The 14,120-nt window shown below is 42.2% G+C and overlaps 2 protein-coding genes across 3 annotated transcripts in view; one reads left to right on the top strand and one right to left on the bottom strand.

Moving 5' to 3' along the window:
• The first annotated feature begins 821 nt into the window (after window positions 1-821).
• On the top strand, window positions 822-1,696 carry LOC120285030 (larval cuticle protein A2B-like). Its single transcript, XM_039295316.1, has 2 exons — window positions 822-930; window positions 986-1,696. Exons 1-2 carry the CDS (start codon window positions 919-921, stop codon window positions 1,607-1,609), a joined length of 636 nt encoding a protein of 211 aa, XP_039151250.1. The 5' UTR covers window positions 822-918; the 3' UTR covers window positions 1,610-1,696.
• Window positions 1,697-4,651: 2,955 nt separating this feature from the next.
• LOC6727003 (homeotic protein proboscipedia) overlaps window positions 4,652-14,120 on the bottom strand; it is a 32,446-nt gene continuing 22,977 nt past the window's right edge. The window contains exons 4-9 of one of the 2 annotated variants that reach the window (XM_016175880.3): window positions 8,560-8,702; window positions 8,270-8,384; window positions 7,677-7,808; window positions 7,448-7,620; window positions 6,453-7,222; window positions 4,652-5,706 (exon numbers count right to left, since the gene is read on the bottom strand). In XM_016175880.3, coding sequence (XP_016033496.1) covers window positions 5,259-5,706; window positions 6,453-7,222; window positions 7,448-7,620; window positions 7,677-7,808; window positions 8,270-8,384; window positions 8,560-8,702 — 1,781 coding nt within the window. In that variant the 3' untranslated portion in view covers window positions 4,652-5,258. Of the gene's footprint in view, window positions 5,707-6,452; window positions 7,223-7,447; window positions 7,621-7,676; window positions 7,809-8,269; window positions 8,385-8,559; window positions 8,718-14,120 lie in introns of both variants that reach the window. The other variant, XM_016175879.3, reaches the window with a different exon arrangement.

Genomic DNA, 14,120 nt, shown 5'->3' on the forward strand with positions numbered 1-14,120 from the left:
ATTTTTTGAATACTCTATAAATATATAATTATAATTAAACGAACGGATTTGTAATCTTACGTAATTGTAATCTTAGGTAAGTTAAAAAGGTACCACACATTCTTTTAAGAAGTTGAATGAACTTTACAATGAGCTGAATAAGAAAAAACTCTTGAAAAAAAGATTAACATTCATTTTTAATTGGTTATTACTACTGAAAACTAATGTTCCAAAAACTAAGAGCTGAGCTGGTAATCAATTGCAACATTATGTTGTGCTATGGGTATGCGCTAGTATCCTAAGGAACATAACTACTTAACTAAATCTAAATACCTAACATTCTATCAACACTCACCATTTACCGGATATACACTTGGGTGTTTGGCGTTGGCGTTTATGAATATTAGAACAACATGGACGTTAAAAATATATTACACAATGGATTATTTCTGTATATAGTAAAATAGCTGCTTCATTCCAAATAAATGCCCTTTTGCGAAGTCTGTGCGAATCAAGGCCACCCACCCGACATCCACGATCCCATCCTTTAATAATCTTGGATAATCGAAACGCTATTAGCAGATGCAATCCATTCCCAACTACCAATTTTAACGTGGGCACCTGGCAGAAGGGAAATCCCGCGCGAATCCGCCGAATCCTTTCTAAATAATTGGACTGCATTTCGCATTCGCAAATCCCTTCTCCTCTCTTGGTTCTCTGCCGGCGTCTCTGTCGACTTTGCCGCTGACTTCGCAGAGCGGTGACTTCGCGCTAATTTGGAGCATGATATTCAGAAGGCCAAGCGTAAGCACCTCGCTTCACCTGAGCAGAAACTGCAAGCGGGAGCTATAAAACCGCTGGCCGGCCAGAAACCGTATCATTCAGCCCTCAGCACCGTTTCCGCAAAGAACTAACCCAGGACTCCAAAAACCTTTTAAAATGGCATTCAAGGTGAGTCCTCTGGTATCCTAACATAACCCGTTTCTCTAACAAATATATTCCACAGTTCGTCTTCGCCCTCGCCTTCGTCGCCGTGGCCAGCGCCGGTTATGCCCCCATCGCCGCCCCACAGGTGTACCATGCTGCCCCAGCGGTGGCCACCTACGCACACGCCCCCGTGGCCGTCGCCCAGAAGGTCGTGGTCAAGGCCGCTGAGGAGTACGACCCCCATCCCCAGTACCGCTTCTCCTACGGAGTCGATGACAAGCTGACCGGTGACAACAAGGGACAGGTGGAGGAGCGCGATGGAGATGTGGTCCGCGGCGAGTACTCCCTGATCGACGCCGACGGCTACAAGAGGACCGTCCAGTACACCGCCGACCCCATCAACGGATTCAACGCCGTCGTGAACCGTGAGCCCCTGGTCAAGGCCATCGCCGTTGCCCCAGTTGTGAAGACCGTCGCCGCTCCCGTTGCCCACTACGCCGCCCCTGCTGTCGCCCACTACGCTGCTCCCGCTGTGGTCAAGACCGTGGCTCCAGTTGCTCACTACGCTGCTCCCGCCGTGGTCAAGACTGTTGCCCCAGTGGCTCACTATGCTGCCCCCGCTGCGTATGCCACCTATGCTGCTCCTACCCACTACGCTGCTCCCACCCACTATGCCGCCCCCGCTGTTGCCTACCATCACTAAGAACTGACATTCCGCATTGACTAGCCCTTTTTTGTTATAGTTTTACGAACGACTACTAAATATAAACATATATTTCACATTTAAAAAGGTTATTTCAGTGTATCCGTCCCAAAGGATATGTACTTCCTGGGGCTCAATTCGATTCGCGAGCCAATACAATTTAATTACTTTTGCTTCGTGAGGGCTAAATTAGAGTGGCTGTGTGGCCAATTAATTGAATTAGGCTGCGACATTGAAATTCCAAACTTTTAGTTTTAAAGTCAAATTGAATTTTTTCTTTCAATCGTTCCATTCCATTGAGATATCTATTTGCTACACCCGCTATGATTCGATTCGGGTCTGGACGTTGGCCAATCCTATCAACGAATAATAAATCATAATCAGATCGGTGTGAAATATTCATGTGTGCTTATAAAAGCAATTTACGGATATATAATATAAATGATTTTTTCGTTTGCCGGATTTCGATTTGATTTTGCTAGACGGAACTTCAGTGATCGGCTTTCCCATTTCGCATTTTGCTTGTACCTATTACCAAAAATTTTTTATATTAAAACAATGGGATAAAGGGGACTACAAACTTAAGTCCATTCAGAAATAGTACACTTCCAAGAAATTCGTATAGAATCATACTAATTAGAATTATTGCACAGAAAATTATATTCCTCATTAAAAAAAATATCTATGAAACTTGCTGTGATTGTTCAATCTTTTCAAAATTTTCAAGCATACACAAACAGCATACTTTCATGAAGGAGTTTGCAATTTCGGCGTACTGCAGCACTTATCACGTAAACATCGGTTTTTTGACTGCTGAGATGCAGTGACCTTCATAAGTAGCACTACTATAGACGTCATAACCACGGCATTTAATAATAGTATCGAGCTTATTGATTCCTGATCTTAGAGCAATGCTAAGTTCAAGTATTTTCCAGCAAATTGTTTACAATCGTCTCACCAAATCCTTAACATCTCTCAATATTGAGCTGCCTTTTAATTTTGTTGTTTAACTTCTTTCGGGTTGTGATCAAGTCTTCTACTGATAGCAGGTGAACTGTTTTTAAATGCTGGAACAGATTGTTTATTGTTTTGGTTCCTAAAATTCAATTTTTAAGATATCAAATAGCATTTAATTATTTTAAAATATATGTCAACTGACTCCCAAAAATCGTTACAAAATATATATCTATGTATATATAATCAATTTCTCATGTAAGTTTATAAAGGAGTCCAAACAAATATATAAAAGACAATATTATAGTTGATTGTCTCGATTATCAGATACCCGTTACTTATCTGATAAATTGAAAGCCATAAATTAAAATAAATTAAAAACATTTATCTGAAGCGTGGGCGTAGCCACTCCCACATGTTACATACTTTTCAACGAATCCTGTACACCCTTGCAATTTACGAGTACAAGCATACTTATTAAAATTATTTGCATTGAATTGCTAAAATACAAGAAGCTTTTAGTAAACCTTCATCAAAATTAGTTAGTCACTTGTTAAAAATGTCGTTATTTTGCATGAAGGCATTAGATGTTTTTTCGGTTCCCTGCAGTGCAATCCGGGATAAAAGAAATCTTCTTAGTTAATGACGTGACTCGGAGGGCTTTTGAGCGTTTCACTATATTGAATAAATAACCATGTAAAAAACAAGTCTATAACAATGTGATAGGAAACACGATTTAAAATTGCAAAAAGTTTCCTTTTAAAGCATTAACACAATTTGAAAAAAAGGATTGAAACTTGGGAAAATGTTGTGGGAATCTTGGATACAAATTATGTACAATGTATGTATAGGTCATGTAGAAATATTGCCAGATAACATGCTGTAAACAGAAACACTAGCGCCTGTCTGATGCATGTGGTAATGTTAATTAAAGCTTATTATTCAAATGCCAAATACTTTAACAAACGTTGCTGGCCTAAAAAGTTGATAAAGGTTGGAAAAAAGTGGAAGTTTTGTCTTTGGGGTTAGTCTATAACCGATTTAGAGGCTGCCCGGAAGAAACACTGTGGACCTAGTACAGCGGCATAGTTTTACTTTCGAACCGATAGGAATCACCAAAATACCAAATTTAATTTAAAGTTAAAAAGGTTTTCAGGTTTTTAGATAGCTAAAGTATTTCCTTCTAGATTTGTGTAAAATATTAGATTAACTAATTATCGTAATATTAGCTTGTAGATTTGATAATGACCTAAAAGGATGAGCTTGCCACTCCCGCTCTAACCCTGACAAATTACAAACTCCTCGAGAGCCGTGACCTAGACATTTTTCTTGGTAGATAATATTTATCGAATCAACGAGGTCAGCCTATTTCTTTCGAGATAATGTATAATGTTAAGATGTCAGGGAGTTTATAGTTCCCAACACCCTTTCAAAACATCCTAGAGACGATTTCTTTAAGGCCTTTGACGCTTTCGTCATCTAGAGAAACTCAACTTTTCAAACCACTATTAATTTAAATTTTATTACTAAGTAAGGGACTTAATCTGTAACTCGTAAAAGAGTTATCTCGAATGTTTCGTGCATATGGTGATCACTGGTGATCGCACTCCGTTCAGCCGGGAAATTAGGTTTTAGTAACGACTACTCAGTACACCTATCTTGGTGGCTCGTTGATTTCCTGGTACTGCAAATGGGACTTCCTGCACTTGGGACTTAAATTGGATAGCAAATACCAACCGAAAGATTGGTCATGTCGAAAACTATGTACAATATAGTATTGCCAAAAAATTACGCCTTTGCCATTTTCACATCTCTTGGCTGTAGCCAAGATGTATGGTTCAGTTGAAAAGTTGGTTTTGATCATACGAAAGTATTTTCTTATTCACGTATTATTAAGAAGATGCTCGCTGAAGCGACAAGCATTAAGATTAATGGCTTGAAATAAATTATTTTTGAAACCAATTTTTTCGTTATTTTCGGATTAAATTAAAAGCAACTTAAGTTAATGTCAACCGTCATACAACCCAAATCGTCTTTAGTATTTTGTAAGATTTTTTATTCTGAAAGTTTTTTGTCTTACTTAGTTTTTATTCTTTCTCCTTACAAAGATATCTATTCCATTATTTATAGTCATATTTATAATATATATTTGTTTACTATTATGAAAAATTTAGATCAACATACGAACATGACAAACATCGAAATAACTGAGAGTGCTTTAGGATTCTAAATTAAATTTTTTTCGTTGAGAAATTGCACTTGGATCCAGAGCGATCCAAACTTTTATTTATAATTTTACATAAGATTTATTGACAGTTTGTTTACGTTTTTGATTTAAGCTACTTCAGATATATACAAAACCGAGTTTATCAAAGATAATTCAGTAATTTATAATCATTGATGTGGACTTGTGCGAAAGTCGTTCAATTTTTCTATCTATTTACAATTTTGTTATCTGTTGTAGTTCTAATTGGAATTTTAAGATAGAGCATCATCTGACTTGAAGCCAATAGAAAATCATGACAGTTTGGATTTGATTAGACTAAAAAGAGGAATAGCTTATTATGTACAGATATGTGCTAAGGACAAAGTGCTTACGACGCTACGACACTGAATAGAATACAAGACTCACGCCCACGCGGCGAATTAGGCTAACAAATATTTACACTGGCCTCTGGCTCACTTCCTACATGAACTAACTGAGTTGGTAGTATTCCGGCGCAAAGTCGTTGGCCAGGTTGCTCAGAAAGTTGAAGTCCGAGCTATTGGAGTTCTCCAGCCCACTGATCGCAGCGGTCCCAGCTGCAGTGCTTCCGTTGTTTCCGAATGCCTGGCCCTGACCAGCCGGTCCCCCATTGATGGCGAATCCGTGGATGTGCGTCGGCGGCGGTCCGACTCCCACTCCTCCGGGAATCGCGGCAGAATTGTGGTGGGCGTGGATGTGGGCATGCGCCTGAGCCGGCACCTGCACGTGGTGGGGATGGTGTCCATGGCCGTGGGTGGCCGGAACAGGAGGTTGCTGACCCGCCTCGTAGTACCCACCACCGGTTCCGGCAGCCCCAAAGTTGTTGTAGCCCTCGCAGTTCTCCATCTGTAGTCCTAGAGCACTGTATGTCTCCCCACTTCCCAGGTGATGCATGTGCCTGTAGCGAGATAAAAAGGAGAAAGGATCAGAACTCAAGGTCAAAATAGCAGACGTGCAGGTTATTGCATAGAGTAAGTATATCCTTTTAAAATAACAAAATAAAGCTATATACTTATCTTTAAATTTTAAAAAAATATATGTCTTGACTGTTAAGATATGTTATTATTTGAACTTCGTATTTTATTTTGAAAATGAATAACATAAGAAAGACAAGTCTATTGTGAATAGTTATAAAGATTGGCCTGGTGCGATAATTACAGCGTTTATTGAGACGCATTTTTGCTAATAATAACTTTTAGCCAGTTATAATTGGGCTTTAAATGGGCCAATAATCGTCTTAAACGCAAACAGATTTTCGCAAGAGCGTTAGTAACTGACAGAGTCTGGATGTTGTGATACCCGACGCAAGTGGTTTGCGCTTCGGCTAACTTTTGTCCAAGCCCAAAACCATGTGGGGCTTGTGTACTAGCTAAGATGTCACTGTTGGAAAGTGTTATATCTTATGGATGGTTAAGCAAAAAACAATGGCCACTGGAGACTGGAGAACATAATATTATGTTAACAAAATTATATGAAATAATTTGGAATATACGAAATTTAAATATATTCTAGATTCGTGTCTTCAACAAATCTGCAAATCTGCATTGCCATTTGCATACAAAAAACTCATGTTAAACACGGGATTGACAGAATTACCAAACTTGCATATAAAGCAGATATTGTAATTGATATCTTGCTACTTACTGGTGGTTAATCGCCGCTGGCTGGTGAGGCTGCTGCTGTTGGAAGACCACCGTTTGGTGTTGGTGAGCTTGCGCCTGTTGTTGAAAACTCATGTTGTCGTAGTAGGCGCCATTGTTGAAGTTGCTGGGTCCGTTGACCGGCGCCTCAAAGTCGGCCACATGGTTTTGGTGGTGCTGCTGCTGCTGGTGGTGCTGTGCGTGGTGATGGTGCTGCTGCTGGTGGTTCAAGTACGGAGTGCCGTTGGTGTCGTTGTAGTTGTAGTAGAACTGGTCGTTCTGCTGCTGCTGTTGACTGTTTTGGTGGAAATTGGCTGCACTTGGCTTCGGACTTAGGTACTCGCCGTGCAGCGTCTGCTGCTTGTTGTGCGGATTGTGGTGCGGCGAGGCGGCGAATTCGATGTCGTATTTGCCGTAGTAGTCTTGCGGCTGCTGTTGCGGCAGCTGCTGCTGTTGCGGGTGCAGTTGCTGCTGCTGCATTTGCTGCTGCTGCTTGGGACTAGGATAATAGCCTGGAAAGTAGCCGCCAGCTGGCCCGCCCCCACCCCCGTTTCCATTTCCGTTTCCACTATTGCTGTCCGAAAGGGGCGTGGGCGTGGCAATGGCATTGGCGGCACTCTGAAAGCGTTTCTTGCCGACCGCCTTGCTGGTGGGTGCATTTCCGACGGCGGCGGCATCTGAATCCCGTCGAAAACTGACCAGACTGGGAGTGGAGTTTTCATAGCCAAAGGGCGAGGCTTTTGATGAGGTGGATACCGCCTCCTTTTTGATGACCTGAAGTGCAGTATTAAAGCAATTTGTTAGTAAAATAAATAAGATTTGTAAATTGTCAGTTTGCCAAATATATTTAAGGTTGTTAAATTGCTACCCAAATATTGTATTGTCTCCTTAGAATTCGCACTAAGTTATCAGAAATATAATTCCTTATATTTAACCTGTTTCATTCGTCTAATCCTACGTTCTTATTAGCAACTCCCCCACTATGGATGACTGACTCACCTGACCATCGTCTTTCTTCTTCACCTTGATGGGGCTGCTCTCCTCAATGTCCTCGTCCAGGCTAACACTAGATGCCACACTGGAGTCGGCGCTGATCACATTTGAGGCGGATACGGTGGTGCTGCCCATCAGGTTCGAGGAGATGCCCGTTTCCAGGGACGAGTTTGGAGTCACTGGTCATTTTAAAAATATCATTAGATATGTTACCACATTCCATAATAAAACTTACGGCTTCCAGCACTCGGGTTGTTGTTGGTGGCGCTCGGCGTGTTGTTGTTGTGACCCCGGGAATTTGACGTGGAATCGGGTATATCATCGGATGGCAGTTCGCAGCCTTGACACGATTTCTTCGAATTGGAGTCTGCATTTCACGGGAAGATAGGATGAAAGCAAATCAGTAGGTATATGGCCAGGAATATTGATGATTTGTTTTCGTAAGTTGGAGACGAAGAGGAGAGCGGAGGGTCGAGAACCAACTCGGAACTCTCACGCGAAAGGGGTTAGCACGTTGAGGGCCGCCCTGCCAAAAGTGGTTCCATCCCATCCCATGCTCTGACAATGATTGATAAGCTACACCATCTCTTACTTCAGCGTAAAAGCCTCAGAAGCGAAACCATGCAAAACCGAAAAGTAAAAGTGGAACAACTTGTTGGTAAACCCCAAGAGCGAGTTCAAATTTTGGTACAGTTTTCTTTGGATTCTGAATCCTTTTAGGGTCAACGAGTCGAAAACTTTTGTCTGATATCTTATTTATGTGCATCAACGGTTAGTAGAATAGTTAGCCGAATAATATAACCCACATTTAAATGTTATTGTACTTACTACTATCGGACTGATCATCGTCACCTTTGAGGCTGTCCTTGTTGTCCTCGTCGTCCGTTTTCGAGAGCGTTTGCCTCTTGTGCTTCATGCGGCGGTTTTGGAACCAAACTTTTACCTGCAACCGAGATGGGATTAGTTTGAGTTCCGACCAGGTGTGTGCAATTAAAAGTGGCAAAAGGGGGGGAAGGAGCACCCAGAACTACTGGCTGTGAGCAATTTGTCAGCGGAGTAATGGAATTCCGCTGCCGTGTGCGAATGCAGCGGAATAAATTGCATTGCGGAGCACTCACCTGTCGCTCCGTAAGGTCCAGGCTGGCTGCTATCTCGATCCTCCTTGGGCGGCATAAATATTTATTGAAATGGAATTCCTTTTCCAGCTCCAGCAGCTGGGTATTGGTGTACGCGGTGCGGAGTCGTCGGGGCAGGCCGTTTTCTGGAACGAATTCAGCTGCAATTGAGAAATTGCATTTTGTTCGTTTGAGACTTGCGGAGTGAATGTGAAATTTTTTTCAATTTTTTCTATTTGTTCGTCGAGGTTTTCCCACCAACATGTCCCCGTGTGGGCGTGGCCCTGGTACATGCGTCAACAAATTGCATTCGCGATGGGAGCCGTGCTTCGAGGATTCCACCTCTCTATCTCCGCCCGTAATCAATCCATCAGCTCGTCAGAGGGCATAACTAATTCAGCGAAACTCGCCCAACTAGATAAGAAAACTTTCAGCATTCTCCAGCAATCCTGCCGAAAAGTGCAGCTGATGCCGCGCCGTAAGTTGCTCGACTCAAGCGTTTTTCCTTCGCCGCTGAGTCGCGACACTCGCAGCTCGAGCGTTAAGTAATTAACAAAAATCTAATCAATCAATCAGTGAGCCAAAGACGTGCCCACAGCAGGGCTCTCAAGTGGTTCGGCTACCAAACGGAAGCCTCAGCCAGCAGCTTCGGTGGAAAGTACATAGCTCGCAGGGGGAGCGTGAAAAACTTAATTTGAATAGCAAAGGGAAATCTATTTAATTTTTTTGAAAAACTGATCTTTATTATATGGAAAATATTTCGCTCTTGAATGTGTATAATATTAATTAAACTAACGCGACAACAGGATTGTATCCCAATGGTAAATATGTTCACGGTTGTTGGAACGTCCTAAGTAAAGTTAAAAAGTGTTATTTCTACATACATAATCAATTTTGCCAGACTTCCATTTCGACATCATGCCTAAAAGTAAAGTCTAAGCCAGTATATGAGGAAAACTTATCCAAAGCGCGATAAAACATCCTTCTCGAAACTAAAACGAGCTCTAATGATAGGGATCACTAAACTGCTAGGACATAAACTCAGTGAAAATAAATTTTCCCTAAATAAAACTCGCATTGAGTAGTAAAGAAATGCGCATATCATTTTAGGAAACAGGACATTTTGCTACCTTTGCCGCAGTTCAATTCTGCCACCTTATTTGCATTGATGCGATTGCAAAATATTTTTGTATTTTTTCGCCACTTGCCTTTTGGCAACAAGCACGGCGTTTCCAGCTGAACGAGCTGCGTAAACAGAGTCTCAATAGCGGCAAATGGCGAAAGGAACAGGATCCTGGCAGGAGCAGGACGAGGAGCCAGACATAGACACTGATTGAATTACAGATGCGAGCCCGAGTTCCTTCATCAATACTCGCAGAACGGATGCCATAAACACCACCTGGTGGGGCACATTCGCACACACACACACAGGGATTCAGGCAAAGGGCCATTTCCCATTTCCCAGGACCAAGTCGCATGTACTTGTGCGAAAAGTGCCCAGATACAGATACGGAACGAAAGCATAAATTTCGCACAAAAGTTGCACCCGAAAACTGTTTACGAGCGAACTGAAACTGGAGGCAGTGGCAGCCAGCGGCAGCCAACGAAAACTGAAAAGTAAAGTGCACAAAAGCAGAAAATATGATTTCCTTTTTGGCGACGACAAGCAAAAAGATAATTTTCTAAACCCGAATCGGGCGGAGGGCGTGGATGTGCCAGAGGGCGGTAGTCGATGGGCGGAGGAGGAGTGGGAAAGATGCTAGGCAGCCAAGTTGAGTGCAATTTCTGCAGCCTGGTCAAAATGGAATCCGACCAACCAACCAACCAGCCAGCCAACCATCCAGCCCACATCGCCAACTCCCCAAATGACAGCTGGCTGGCTTTGGCCTTTTCTAGGTGGCTTGGAAATTACAAAATGAATTTTGTTTTGTCATGGCCAGAGGGCTGGGGAGACATTGGAAATGTCATCAGCATGGATGAAATGCCGGAAAAGTCAGAATGGAAACTTATCAGCAAACTACGAGCGAAGGATACTTTGCAGCTGCCTTTGGATTAGGTTACTGGGAATGATGCTTTTCAGTGGGAGGGTGAGGAGGTCCAAGTCTAATTCTCGCAATCATCACTTGGTTATTATTTGCTCGTAAATCTCCTCCCTGCTCTGCGAATAAAATTAATTTCTAAGGAAAGGAAACGCTCCTGATGATTTACAGTCCTTGGCATACACTTATTAACTGCTTCAACAGCATCATTTACATGTTAACACTTAAACGCACTCGTTGTCCACCAACAGGACCTTTCTTTCGCCACCTCTCCTGCTGAAGGACTGGATTTATGTTTATATTTCGGGTTGAACTAACACACCAAAAACACAAGCGGACACGGCAGGAAAGAGTTTGGTCAGAAGCGGAACATTTAACGCATTTGCCGCTATTTTGGGCTGAAATTAAAATGAGCGTAAATTTTGCAACAATTGCACAAATGGTCAAAGGCGCCAAGGATGGTCAAGTTTTTTGCCACAGATGCATATTATAATCAGTACACAGGAAAAAAAGGGTCATTATCCATTATATTGTATGCAATTTCATATGTCACCAAAAGAATTCAGTCAGGATAAAATGGTCTTCATGAAATAATTTTTAATTCTAAATTTCCTATAAATTAGGAGTCCTTTAAATCAGTGCCTCAGGAAATTCAAGTCTAATTTGCGCGTATTTGTTCTTTTTAGTGTACTTTGCCCACCTCACCATCTAAATCATCCGCTCCCCACTTACTTACATGCCAGGGAATTTGCAGAATGAATGGTACACTCGTGGCTGTTTGGCTAACGCTAACTACTCGTGAACACTTACGTAAGTAGTTGGGGATGGGCGGAATTTTTTGGGCTCGACCATCTCGACCACTTGCACATGACCGCAGTCCATAAGGATGCACATTAAGGACATTTGTGGCCGGTCAACAAGGTGGACCCGTACCAGAGCATAAGCCCAGGCCCGAACTCGAACCCGAACCCGACCTCCAGCCCGGACACCGGACTGACCAAAGGTGGCCACTGGCAAAAAATGACCTCAATTTATCTTGTAGGTTTTCGGTCGGTCTAGTCGGGGACGGGGAACTTTTGCCTTGACTTGGCCTTAAATTATGTGTGCTCTCTGCGGTTGAGCGACAGCGAGTTGGCTAAAACTTTAAAGGCCGGGCGATCAGCTCAAGTATCTGCAAGTGCCGAGGCGGATTCAATCAAAAATGGGGGGAGACACAATAAAAACTGGGAGACAATGGTGAGGCGGCTCAGTAGCTGGAAACTCCAAACGCTGACGCGCGATGCAGTAGAATTTCTCATTCAGCGGCACAAAAAGATACAGATACAGTCGGAGCAACAAATGCTGGACGTGGATGTGGATGTCTTTTTGTTGCCGCGGGTGTGGGCCGACGAATGCGCAAAGAGCAGAACCATTAATCATTCCGGCCAAAGGAAGACAACAGCCAACAGACATCTGACGACGACGTCGTCTTTGGAGCAATGGAAAAAGTCAATTTCTCATGGAAACATTTTGTATCTGCATCCACTTGATATGCATTCAAACTAAACCAGCTCAGGCCAACTATGAAGCAAGCTCTCTATACAAATACAAATATCTATCTTTGGTTGCATAAGACCCAGCTTGAACTTATGAGGTATACGGATAAGGGATAACAAACTCCGAGCTGAGTGTCTTCAATCATTTAATTGTGAGACTGATTGACAGTTATGCGAAAAGTATAACAACACCCTGAATGGCCGGGTCCTTTCCTCGGGATTAGTTTTAATTAGCGGGCACGAAAGGGTTGCAGGGTGGGTGGTCCGAGATCAGACCGCAGAAGTCCCAAACCAAGCCTAGTCGAGCATCGGTGGCCAGACAAACATTTCCGCTTTCTTTTCACTTGGCCCAACTTTACTTTAATGCCATTACCACCACCGAGCAAAGCTGCCACAGTCGAAAGATAAATTAGAGAAATATATTTAATGACTTTTCATGACCAGCAAATGTCAACAATACGAACATTTACACAAACAGGGAAAACAAATTCAAAGAAACTAAACACTCAGGATTGTTGGCCAGGACAGAAGCTGAATGGGGACAGTGTTTTGCTCCGCTGGAGGTGTGAACATTTTTGATTAATGTTGAAATATTTTACGATATTATTTTTACCTAATAGGTGGGTAAGGCAGGTCAGAGGTCAAGAAAATAATTCAGAGTCTAGTTTTGCTTGAATATTAATTTTGTAAATCTCGCGAATGGGGAAGTTCGAAAATATAATCTAAAGGAAGATAAGTTTTCACTTCTCTTATTTTTCGTTTAGGAGATGTAGGTTAAATGGTTTTTGTAAATTAATAATTACCATATTACCATTCATATTTAAAGTTCCTTAAATACAAAACCTTTGCTAGTTTACCGACTCGTTTTTATTCGTATATTTTTTGATCTCTTAGATGTTGTATCAAAAACACATTAGGCTATGAAAAGCAGTAAAAGAAAATAGAAAATCAAACAATGATGACCATTTATAGTCTTTTTAAAAATGTTTCTTGTTTGTTTTTAATATCTCCCAATGATTTATCCAGATTTTCTCACAATTTAAATTTTTTCCGAAATTGAATGACACAGATGAGAGATGGCACCCTGGGAAAAGAGAGTTTGGCTAAATACTTTAAAGCATTTCAAATTGAAAAACTTTCAGCGTGGCCCATCAGCTTGTAAATATTTTCGATATTTGTATTATATATTGTGCTTTTTCAATACATGTGTTAGCTGCGGCGGATAGGGAAGCTGGGTGAACTGGAGCTGAAAAAATGAAAAGATATTTCTCGGTTGCCATGGAAAAATGAAAGCCGTTTGGTAAAAAGTTTGTCCGCCGCTTAAGCCAGGTTACCACTCCCGCTGGCTGTCATTTTGGCCTGGTGCTGCTCCTGCTCCTGTTCCTGCTCCTTCTGTCACTTCGTCCTGCGAGCTCAAAATATGAAATCCATCAGGGATGCTAAGAGCTGTCAATCAAAATCAGCGAGGGAAACTTTTCCAGCACTCCTTCTCCCTCACTCATGGGGTAAAATTTACATTTCCGTGGGGTGGAGAGTGCTCCGGGTGGGGTGGATTATGTTTTTGCATGTCTGCCAGATTGAAAGCGAATTAAAAATGGGAGCGGAAAAAACTGCTTAAAGCCTCATCGCAGTCAATGGAAAATTAATGTCGATTTAAGAGTTCGCTCCGTCGGAAATTGATTTTCGTCTACTATATATGTACGTACCAAAACTAAACCAAGGCTCGACTCGAATGCGATTACACTGGAAGAGGCGGCTCTTCAGGTGCTGACAATACTTAGTTCCAGCCGATCCGCTGTGGGATTCCCGAACAGAAGTCCGCACAATGGGCGATGGAAAGCTCCTCGGTATTCGCAAACAATGGACAAGAAAGCGTGCCGCCTTCGAGCCGCAGAAACGAGAATGATTAGTCCCCTCGGTCTCAGTTGCATGAAAAATTATTTAACGAGTAAATTGTAAGGCCCCTGCACACACAACACACCACTCACAC

This window comes from Drosophila simulans, chromosome 3R (genome assembly GCF_016746395.2).
Source record: "Drosophila simulans strain w501 chromosome 3R, Prin_Dsim_3.1, whole genome shotgun sequence".
Lineage (NCBI taxonomy): Eukaryota > Metazoa > Arthropoda > Insecta > Diptera > Drosophilidae > Drosophila > Drosophila simulans.